This window comes from Ostrinia nubilalis, chromosome Z, assembly GCF_963855985.1.
Source record: "Ostrinia nubilalis chromosome Z, ilOstNubi1.1, whole genome shotgun sequence".
NCBI lineage: Eukaryota > Metazoa > Arthropoda > Insecta > Lepidoptera > Crambidae > Ostrinia > Ostrinia nubilalis.
The window spans coordinates 22,660,959-22,673,064 of record NC_087119.1 but is presented as its reverse complement, the minus strand read 5'-3'; the positions used below and the strand labels follow the sequence as shown (position 1 = coordinate 22,673,064).

The window sequence follows — 12,106 nt, the reverse complement described above, 5'->3', positions numbered from 1 at the left end:
AAATATCAGGTGTCCTAAGGGAGAAGCTAACTGTTATTTAATCTCTGGATTCGTTTAAAAACGTCTAGTGACCTAGTTTTGCTCGTACTACTTGGAGGTCTAGGGTACAAGTTCTTGCTAAAACTCATCTTTAATTGATAGTGAAGAATACACAATATTTGCTATGGAAAGAAGAAAAAATACAAATGTGGTGCTCTAGATGGCGACACAGTAGCTTCTTGTAAAAGTCAGCTCTCGCATCGGCACAGTACCGATCCTGACGCATGTAAACGAAACGTTGGTCGACTCTGACATAAGCTAAATTACACCAATAATATTGTTGACGACATTGAGTAGACATTTTTTAAATCTTTCTGTACATAGTAAGTACCTAAATAGTATTATTCTGTGCTCTTGCTTTAAACCTAGTATATTTTTTTCACAGGAATGGATGTGGACCTTGACGGGTCACAACAGGGAGGTTACAGTGAAGAGGGAACATGTAAGCGAACTCCAGATTATGCTACCGACCCCGCCTCAGAACCAAATCAGTTCTGGAGACGTCTGCTTGCTAGCTGAGAGTCCTTACAGGATTTTGAGGGTAAGTGTCTCTCAATATTCATTTCTAAGGCTGGGAACGTTTTATTTAGCTTTATGTCTGCCTATCGGTCACAGGCTTATTCTCTCTAAAAGTGAACGCGAAGAATGTTCTTTCGCGACTAGGGAAATAATTGGACAACAAGAAATATTTGCATTTAATAGTTTAAATAATTATCATGTCATTCAGAGAACTTTCCAAAAAAGGTCTTTTTTATTCTAAGCTAAGTACACATAAAGCTGAAACGGACTAAGTACCGTTTATGCTCAGTACTACTGAAGGTCCTACTTTTCTAATTATATGGCTGGGACTGAAAAGTTGAACTATGCCTATCCGGATGAAGATCCGGCAATCAAAGATATTTTTTCTTCTCATGATTTCATCGTCTTAAAAAATTTGCTATTCATAATTTCTCTTCCTGTTGGTAAAACCATGATACTATGCCTGCTTGGACCTTCATAAACAAGTAAATTTCAATTTGAATACATAGTGTTTGGTCGTTTGGTCCTAGCAGAGTAATAAGCCATTCCCATTCTTCCTCTAGTAAATTAACGAGGGTCGTACTCTTGTGGTGGATATTAAAAGACCAAAATGATAATTAAAGTTTAGTAAAATGTAAAATATGAATATTATAAAGATTATATTTCAAATATGCTTTTACGATAGACAATGCCTATCAGGTCTTCCAGAAGTCTCTTAAAATGTCTTTTATTGCCCAGTTGACGCTGTCGCGGTGGGAGCTCCGCTAGCCCCAACGCGGCAACGCGACAACGCCATCTGAGGTCCTGGCGGCTCGTAGCCTCCCTATATTGAGAGTTGAGACCTAGACGAGTCTAAATGTAGAGAGCATGCCCGCGCATGCGTGGCGAGATCGCTCGCAGCTTCACCTATGTTAAAATTTAAAAAAATCCACACCTAAAGCAAACATTTAATACATCGCGGCATCGTCAGAAGGATAGATTTAAAAACCATCACCGTATTTATCAAAGTCTTTACTACTTATTGATGAGTCGGCCCGAAAGTCGGAATTCCAAGCAAACTTCACAATGTATGTTCCTTCGAATATTTTTTAATGACAAATCCTGCAATATTTTCTACTACTAACAAATTGTGTGAAATCTTGTGAAGAGTCTGGTACTAACTAATTCTGATATTTCTGATATTATATTCCTGGTCTTTTTCTAAAGAAGCATCTTGTATTTCAAATTCTTGTTTCATCTTGTTGAATATTAAAGAGCAATTAATTCTGTCTGTCGTAGAAGTTACACAATTGTCCCTTTGTGGCACAAGAACGTATTTCATTATTTTTATATCAGAAACAGGTCGTATGAGGTATATAGAAGATGGGAAAAATAGTTAAAAAAAAACACATTTGAAAAAAAAGTATTTATGTATTTATTTTTGAATAAACATGGTGTTGCAGAAGTGCATCATGGTGTAAAACCGTATCAAAAACTAGGGGGTAAGAGAAGTTTATGTGCCAATGTTTACTACGCAGTTTAATCTTATAATGTCCCATTACGCGGTCCATCAGGTCTTCCATATGATGATAATATTCTGCTACTATAAATGATGCAATGATGCCCCTTAAACCCTCAAAGGGTACAACTTAAATTGTTTTTTACTCACCAACATCTCGTGCACTGTTCTTTACACTTACAAGCTAAGAGTTCCTTGCAACTGTGACTGGTGTCAGGAGTGGTTTCCATAAAGGAGTATAATACTGTAGCCCGTTCGCGTTTCTTTTACTTTCCCAACCCCAGTTGCAAGGGTCCATTTTATTCGGTTCAGAGCTAAGACAATTTTTCCATACATTGGTCTGTAAAATAGTGCGTTTCAGATGTTGTAATAATGCATCTTGCGTCGGGGGTATATTTTCTATACACCTATTCTTATTAGTGAATAGAACTCTTTTCGTTGTGTTAACACTGGCAGAATCACTGGTTGGATGATACATATGAACTACAAATTTTTCGATGATTCCGAACTCGTCGCTAGTTGGTTCGCTATGAGAGCAAGTTTCAAAAGCTGCGTCGACATCTCTCAACAGCATCCAAGTTTTCCATGCACTTTTTTTTCCAATTCCACAAAAGGCAGATACCGTGTCGCAGCCGGTAAATGCATGAAAAAATGGTATCAGGTTAGCGACTTCAGTTGGAAGAATATAAAAGTCATGAACAGCCAAATATTTTAAATTTCTCCCTGTTCCGTACTCGACCCATAGCTTTTGGAGTTCAGGTATCTTTGGAAACGCAAACAGTGCTGTTGAGGACAGTGAGGCATCAGAGTTTTGGCCGTGCAAAAGAGTGAAAAATATCCAAATAAATTTACTTCGCGTTTATTTCGTACCGTTGCTAAGATACTACAAACAAGACAGCAGTCAAAAACAGAATTCTTAAAGAAAAATAAAAAATATCAAAACAAAGAGGTTCGGTTTGCCACATTCTCCCCCCTCCACAGTGTGTTATGGGACTGTATAAACGGACATTCTCATTGATTTGATGAAACGTATAGAGCTCAGTTATACAAACATGATAGTAAAACTCCCGTTTGAAAATTCCAAGTAGTTTTCGCGGTATACAAATTCAAAGTTACGTATTTTTTTACTTCAAAATTATGCAAAAATATTCTCACTCGTTAACTAATAACATTTAATTCAGAATTGTTATAATACTTCATAGAGCTCTTAAAACTACACGTAATAAGCGTATTAAGTGCTTCGTAAACGCATTTAGTTAATTAGGAAAAATGATTTTAGTGATTTTTGTTTTTATTTATTTTCTCAATTATACCTTAATATATGCAAACATTTTTAATTGCAAGATATAGTCTGATTTTTAATTGCAAGATATAGTCAACAATCTTCTTGACTGTCTGACTGAAATATCAAAAACAAAGAGGTTCGGTTAATTACATCCGTAGGTAACTATCCCATTCGTCCCATCCCACATTGCTCCGCCAGAGCGTTTGAAACATGACACGTCCTTTTACTACAATGGGTGCAAGTAGACCTAAAGGATTGTACACGCGCATCAAATGTGGACAGCGCTTGACGTTTGGTTAGCCCAGCTAACTGTGACCGGAAGTAGTCGTTCATGCCTATCCTAAAACCCAAAACGTCCTCTTTAGGTAACCACTATACTCCCAGGGCTCGTATCGGAGTGGTCGGCAAGCCTAAATGTTCTTCAGGAGGAAGAGCCGCATGTAAATCAGATGGAACTAATTTGAATTGGAAACCCAGCCCCTCATTTTGAACCCTGCCGATTTGTACACTGTCACAATGTCAGCGGTAAGGCTAGCGGCTTCAGAAACGTCATCTAGACTACCGATGTAGTCGTCCATGTAGTCATCAATGGATATTGATGAGCTTGTTCTAGGGCATTTCGATTCTTTATATATCCGGCTCGAAGGACCAAAAAATGTTGAGGACAGTGAGGGATCAGAGGTTTGGCCGTGCAAAAAAGTGAAAAATATCCAAGTAAAACTGCGCGTTTATTTCGTACCGTTGCTGAGAAAAAGCAGTCAAAAATAGAATTCTTAAAGAAAAATAAATATCAAAAACAAAGAGGTTCGGTTTGCCACAAGTGCTATTACAAGCACGTCTGAATTCACCGTTTTAATTATAACACTGTTGTGGTTGTTTCGTGCAGCATCAGCAACGTGCAATAGTCTGGCATCAGCTTCTTCGCGAGTTGATGATGACATTTGCACTGCAGATCCTGGTGTGAAAATAACTTTTTCTTGAAACGTGCAAACGACAGTGTTTCCATTAACTTGAATTTCAATCAGATTTTTTGCCAAAAGTTTAAACAATTGTTCCTTGTTTTTGTCGTGGGCTAAGAACATTAAAAACATACTTAAATGGTGTAGCAGGATAGTTGAAGGATAAACGATACTTATACGAAGTATCCTTTGGCCACAGTTTCGAACTTCAAGCTTTGGGGGCACTTTTTCCAAGACTATCCTGCTGCGCTATGATTTATTTTTGTATTTTCAATCGATTATTGAAGTTTTAGAAATATATTTATATCCATTTTAATACTGTGGCATTTGCCCTTTCTTGTAAGTTTTATAAACATACATAAAATATGGTCATTCACTCATCTTATTTCCCACTGAAAGTAGTTAAAACTAACAAACTACACGCGCGTGAAGTAGAGGGAGAGCCTTACATTACAAATAACGATGCAACTTTACAGTTTTGATTTTCAGATAGCTAATGAGTTGCTTGTTATGTCAGCCATATATATTTTTTGTCTAGTGTATAGTTTCGATGCTGTATTAAAAAATATTAGGTTTTTATAGCTTTATACTTTCATTTAAATTTACATATTTTCTGCAGGACAATCTACGCGTTTTACCAGTTTATGAGAGTATTAACATGTGGCAAGCAATCAGAAATTTTTTCGCGAATGTAATTGTATGATCTCGGGCTATAGAAATGAACCGTTAATGCAAATGTTTTCAATTCGTCAAATTAACTGTTTTTGGGCATATTGCTGCGACACCGGCCCCGCCCCCTTGTACATCTCCCTTTAGTTTCTGTCTGTTATCTGTGGTTGAACCTATCACATTACAATATTATTCAAAGGATTCACCGGCACTTGTTTCGTGTTAGTAATGCTTACAGCGATTGAGGTAGATACAGAAGGCTCTCTCTTTCACAAGAACGTACCATGAAGTACCTAATGCTACATACAAAAATTGGCCAAATGCGTGTCGTGTCACGCGCAGTGTAGGGTTCCGTAGTAGTCCGTGTGAACACAATATATTTCAGAAGCAAGCAATTACTTCATCTAAAGTCACTTTTAATATTTTCTTCTAAGGAATTTTTATTGTTTATGAAATTTTATAATACATATGAGTTAAACGGCTATTACTCTTAAAGTAACTAATCTATCTTAAACCGTAATAACGTTACCTGGAAAGTTCATAAAAAGCACTATTATTGTGAATTTTTCCAGATTTATTAAGCCAACAGTTTAGTTTTTAGAGGGGGGGGGGGGGACAAATATTTTGCAAACGGATTCCTAAATCGAAAAATAGTCTTACAAAACCCTAAGTCATTTTAAAAGACCTATCCAACGATACCCCACACGATGGGGTAAGGGATGAAAAAAAATCATCCCCACTAAGGGTTCCTTGTCAGGACTACGGAACCCTAAACAATAACAGTCGTTAGGTACTAAGTGATTTTGTATACTTATGTATCACTGCTTAGGCCTTTAAATTTAGTTTGTCACAGATCTTTATAAATTATAGGCTCCCCTCTATCTGGCAGAATCTCTTTACGCAGAAACTCATTTTGCATAACTCACTTGGCATAATCTTCTTTAACCGAATATTTATAAGGCATAAACATTATTAAATATAATCATCGTTTGGTAGAATGTTTATACAGTGTGTCCGGGCATGTAGTGATCAAACTTTAAGGGCGTAATCTATGGACAATTTTATCGATGAAAATATTTCAAATTTGGGGCTTGACCCATTTCTCGCAAAATTACAAGGATTTAAGTTTTTCATTTTTAGTTTTCACCTCTTCCTTCAAAAACAAGTGAAAGCGTGGGTAATTTAACACTAATAAGCAAATATTTTATATCATGCGATAGCCAATAAAATTGTCTATTAGTAGAAGTAGAAAAAAGACACAAGTTTCATACATTTTGAGGGAGTAAGAATGGATTTAATTAGAAAAAAACATGACTTTTTTCACTTATTTTTCAGTTATTTTCCAACACAAGGAAAACCAGGTCGTTAAGGTATGTTTTATTTGCATTGTAATTATTAGTATTTGGGCTATTCTACAAAACGAATGTAAATTTATTAGTCTACGTCTATTAGTTTCGACGCAATTGTTGAACAAAGATACCCCTTTCCAGCCGGTTCCATAGCGCTGCTAACATGCGAAAATGCACTGCCTGAAAGAATCACACAACCTATTTCGACGCGCTAAGGAACCGGCTGGGAAGGGGTATCTTTGTTCAACAATTACGTCGAAACTAATAGACGTAGACTAATAAATTTACATTCGTTTTGTAGAATAGCCCAAATACTAATAATACAATGCAAATAAAACGTACCTTAACGACCTGGTTTTCCTTGTGTTGGAAAATAACTGAAAAATAAGTGAAAAAAGTCATGTTTTTTCTAATTAAATCCATTCTTACTCCCTCAAAATGTATGAAACTTGTGTCTGTTTTCTACTTCTACTAATAGACAATTTTATTGGCTATCGCATGATATAAAATATTTGCTTATTAGTGTTAAATTGTTTTTGAAGGAAGAGGTGAAAACTAAAAATTAAAAACTTAAATCCTTGTAATTTTGCGAGAAATGGGTCAAGCCCCAAATTTAAAGTATTTTTATCGATAAAATTGTCCATAGATTATGCCCTTAAAGTTTGATCACTACAAGCCCGGACACATTGTATACCCGAATTTTCAATGGCATACTTTTAAGATAGCAGAATTGTATTTGGCATAATTTCGATTAGCATAATGTTTGTTTAGCACCATGATTATTTGGCATCATTATTTAATGGTATTCCAATGGTGGAATACGGCTAACATTTAGAGAGTGCCTACCCAACTTTTGGGTTTGCGTGTTTTTTTAGTGAATATATTCCAGCCTATAACGTCCTTTTGTCAGTGTAAGATCGGCATGATCTAGTCTTCAAATGTACCAACGAAGGTCATTTTAAAAAACTTGTTGGACAACAAAGCTATAGGTTAGGTCAAAGTCTAGAACCGCGTACGTAAATACACTCGCGAGCAAAAGTATGGAATCACTTACATGAAGTTGTTTCCACGCGATCTTGTGTACTAACGAATTTGTTAGTAACTAAAAAAGTAGCACCATTTTAAAGATTAAACTTTTAACTTTAAATTGATACCAAATTCATTTCAATCACACCGGTATTTAAAAAGATATCCCGGTTGATGTGAAGAAGTAAGAAAAAAGACATGTACCAACTGTTTGATACGTCGCGAGTTGCGGCCTCTTTACCCCCTATAAAAGCACGTGTTTTCGGATTTTTGCGTTCACACGTTGATCCATACACATCTCGGCTTCTTTTGACACTTTACCTGGGATTCTACACCTTCAGAAGCAGCACAAATCGTTGCACTATTGCAAGAAGGGCTAAGCCAGCGGGCTGTCGCACGTCAGCTCCACATAAGCCAGTCCTGGGTTTCAAAAGTTTTAAGACGCTTTCGGGAGACTGGTGGCTTTATCCCGAGACCAAGTTCTGAACATTGCCGGTGCACATCGCAGAGGGAAAACCGTTTTTTCATGTCAACTTCTCTACGAAATCGTCATTTGACTGGTATCGACGTCCAGCAAGAGCTCAGAAATGTTCGTAGGATAGCTGTTAGCGAGTGGACAGTTCGTCTAAGATATGAGCAATAAAATTTGACTCCAAAAAAGCCTGCCACAGGCTGGAAACTGACGGCAGGTCGCCGACGAGCACGCTTTCAATTAGCTCGCACTCGGAAGGCGAGTAATGGAGGCGAGTTTTGTTCTCCAATGAATGCAGACTGTTTTTGCAGTGCAGCAGTCGAAGAGGTCGGGTCTATAGACGGCCTGGGGAGCGATTTGTGCAGTCCTGGTTCGCTAAAACATTGGCTTATGGGGGTGGCTTGCTCGACTTTCCATCGAGATGTGTAGGAGCAAATTGAAAGCATGCTTATCGGTGAACTGCCGTCAGTTTCAAGCCTGTGGCAGGCCTTTTTGGAGTCAAATTCTATTGTTTATATCTTAGACGAACTGTCCACTTGCTAACAGCTATCCTACGAACATTTCTGAGCTCTTGCTGGACGTCGATACCAGTCAAATGACGATTTCGTAGAGAAGTTGACATGAAAAAACGGTTTTCCCTCTGCGATGTGCACCGGCAATGTTCAGAACTTGGTCTCGGGATAAAGCCACCAGTCTCCCGAAAGCGTCTTAAAACTTTCGAAACCCAGGACTGGCTTATGTGGAGCTGACGTGCGACAGCCCTCTGGCTGAGCCCTTCTTGCAATAGTGCAACGATTTGTGCTGCTTCTGAAGGTGTAGAATCCCAGGTAAAGTGTCAAAATAAGCGGAGATGTGTATGGATCAACGTGTGAAAGCAAAAATCCGAAACACTTGCTTTTATGGGGGGTAAATAGGCCGCAACTCGCGACGTATCAAACAATTGATACATGTCTTTTTCCTTACTTCTTTACATCAGCCGGGATATCTTTTTAAATACTGGTGTGATTTAAATGAATTTGGTATCAATTTAAACTTAAAAGTTTAATCTTTAAAATGGTGCTACTTTTTTGTTATTAACAAATTGGTTTGTACACAAGATCGCGTGGAAACAACTTCATGTAAGTGATTCCATACTTTTGCTCGCAAGTGTAGTTGATTTGCAATAAAAACTACCCAAAAAACGCAACTTAACCTCAAAATTTAATTTCCAGTTTTTTCAGAAACTAAGTTTCTGATCTCCCCCGTTTACAGGGGGAGTTCCCCTACCCCCCTCTCTCTCTCTCCACCTCATCCCTACAACCCTTAATAATGCGATAGGGGAATAAACATTTTACCTTTGATGATGATGATGATGATGATCCATCCGACCGATTTCGGCCATGGCGACCACTCCGACTCCTAGCTGTCTTGGCGGCGCTGGTGGCTTACGTAGCCTATTTTCGCGGTAAAATCCCTCGCGCATTGAGGGCATCTGAGCACGCATGAGTATTTTACCTTTAATAGTATGCCAAAAGACGATTCTGACTAAGAACTTTCTGCGATGTGATGCTTTTTAATTATTCGGGATATTAAAGTTATGCCTAAAGATGATTCTGTCTTACAAAATTATTAGTTTTGAATGTATACCAAATGAGTATATGCCTAACGAATTTCTGCGAAAAGAAGTGTACGAGCACGATCGTACATCCTGCTGCACCGTCAGCATCGACCGCCGGGCGACCCATGAACCCTCAGCGTGCACCGTCGGCACTCTACACCGACGGCACACTAACTTATAGATGTATATGTGTACAAACAATAAACCATGTATAAATAGCATAACATAATACCAATAAATCAGATATCAACCGTCCGTCGTTGTGTCTCATTTCCCCCCGCTGCGGCCAAGACACCCTTAGCCGTCGCTATGATCAGTCCGGTGAGTCTGCCGGGCTGGCAGCGGGTCCCCGCCGCCTACCTGCCGTCCTAACGCTGCTGCCCTGGGCGACCTGGGCACAGCTTCCTTCCTATCAAACCTTATTATGTCTAAGTATTTATTGTTAGGCAGGGCTAGGGCTCTAGGGACTTAGTGTCTTAGGGAATAGGGACTCTAGGCTCACTAGGGAGTTAGTTCCCTTCCTGACCGCATATCCCGGGCACGGGAGCGGTGCCTTACAACCACTGTCTCCCGCCCGAACATCTTCGAGCCGGATGGTTCATCAGCGACCACCAGACCTTTCAGTCGGTCTTTCATCCTTAAACCATTTCAGCATCAGGATGGGGTGCCTTACAACCACTCCATATTTCCTCGATTGCTTAAACTCTTCGACCATTTACCATTATTGATATTCAACATTAACCAAACAATGACCTTATTTTGGTCTTCCAATACCTAACCAATTGGAAATAAATTTATTTCACTACCATTATTTGTTACGTAACATAAACATCATTCATAATAACTTTTAGCGAGCAATGTAGCAAAACTGACCAACTCGTGAATTAACATTTATACCGAGCGCGGTCTTAACATCATCATTATTCATTATCAAATGGTAGCAAACCAAGATGCTATCAATATTACCATTATTTTATGTAGCGAACCAGTCTACATAATTTATTTACCATTACCAAATACGGTAGCAAACCAAGAAGCTATCGACTCTACCATTATCAAGTTATGCGGCGAACCAGACTGCATAACTAATTAACCATTACCATTTAAGTTAGCGACCAAGAAGCTAACAACTTTACCATTATCAAGTTATGTAGCGTACCAGTCTACATAACCTACGACCATTAACAAACCAGTAGCAATCAAGATGCTACAAACCAAGAAATAAGATCGACCAGGTAGCAACCAGAAGCTACAGATCTTAAAACGACCATTTTTACCAAGTTGTAGTAAGCAAGAGGCTACAACTAACTATTGTCTTATTTATTTATCACTGTGGCTTGTGCATTGCCACAAAATCTTCATTTTTCACATTACCATACTTTGCTACATTGCGAGCGCATTACTACCATTCAGCGATTCTCGCATAGTTTCACCTTTCTGCAACTAAGCATTTCGCAGTCCATTGACTTCATACCAAGTTAAACATTTATTACGTTTTCAAGTAAACATTTTAAATTCACCATTAGGCAGTGTTACCAATATTAGGCGAGGGAAATTATTATTATAACAACCATAACTACCAATACTGTTGTCCTTCACTACCATCCTAACACCTACTTTTCCTACCAACGACAACTACCATCATCAACGACAAGTACCATCATCTACCACCAAGTTGAGCAACTACCACCATCATGAGAACATCACCAATCTGACAGCAGCGGATCAGTTACCGGCCTCCCGGAAGTGGGTCTCACCGGTAACCGAGAAGTCGCAGATGCTGTTCAGCGCAACATAAGCCAAGAGGGCACCATAGAAGAGGACAACAGCCAGGAGACAAGCAGCCTGGAAAATCGACCAACCACTGGGACATCAGCCTGGCCACACCAGCGCCAGGCTCCACACCAGCTGCCTGGCTACACCAACGCCAGACCCATCCACACCAGCCTGGCTACACCAGTGCCAGGCCCACCATTAGCCTGAGCACACCAACCTGGCCACACCAGTGCCAGGCCCACCATCAGTCTGACCTCACCAGCCTGGCCACACCAGCGCCAGGCCCACCATCAGCCTGACCACACCAGCCTGGCCACACCAGTGCCAGGCCCACCATCAGTCTGACCTCACCAGCCTGGCCACACCAGCGCCAGGCCCACCACCAGCCTGGCCACACCAGCGCCAGGCCCACCATCAGCCTGACCACACCAGCGCCAGGCCCACCATCAGCCTGGCCACACCAGCGCCAGGCCCACCATCAGCCTGACCACACCAGTCTGGCCACACCAGCGCCAGGCCCACCATCAGCCTGACCACACCAGCGCCAGGCCCACCATCAGCCTGACCACACCAGCCTGGCCACACCAGCGCCAGGCCCACCATCAGCCTGACCACACCAGCCTGGCCACACCAGCGCCAGGCTCCACACCATCAGTCAGGCCACACCAATGCCAGGCCTCACCAGCGCCAGGCCCGCAAGCATCCTGGCATCACCAGGAGCCAGGCCCGCGAGCTGCCTGGTCAATCAACCAGCCAGGTGGACACCATGTGGACAGCCAACCAGAAGTCCACCACCTGGGTCATCAACTACTCATGGAGTCACCGGTCTACGGTCATCGGGCAGCAGGGCAGCCACGTGCAGCATCCTCCGCGCCTTCTTCTTCTGCGAGGTGCCAATATGTACGAGCACGATCGTA

The 12,106-nt window shown here is 40.5% G+C and overlaps 1 protein-coding gene across 1 annotated transcript in view; it reads left to right on the top strand.

Annotated features, from left to right (window-relative positions):
• LOC135086708 (transient receptor potential cation channel subfamily A member 1) overlaps positions 1-12,106 on the top strand; it is a 127,008-nt gene that overhangs the window by 44,288 nt on the left and 70,614 nt on the right. Inside the window, exon 3 of the mRNA XM_063981486.1 lies at positions 425-580. Coding sequence (XP_063837556.1) covers positions 425-580 — 156 coding nt within the window. The remainder of the gene's footprint in view (positions 1-424; positions 581-12,106) is intronic.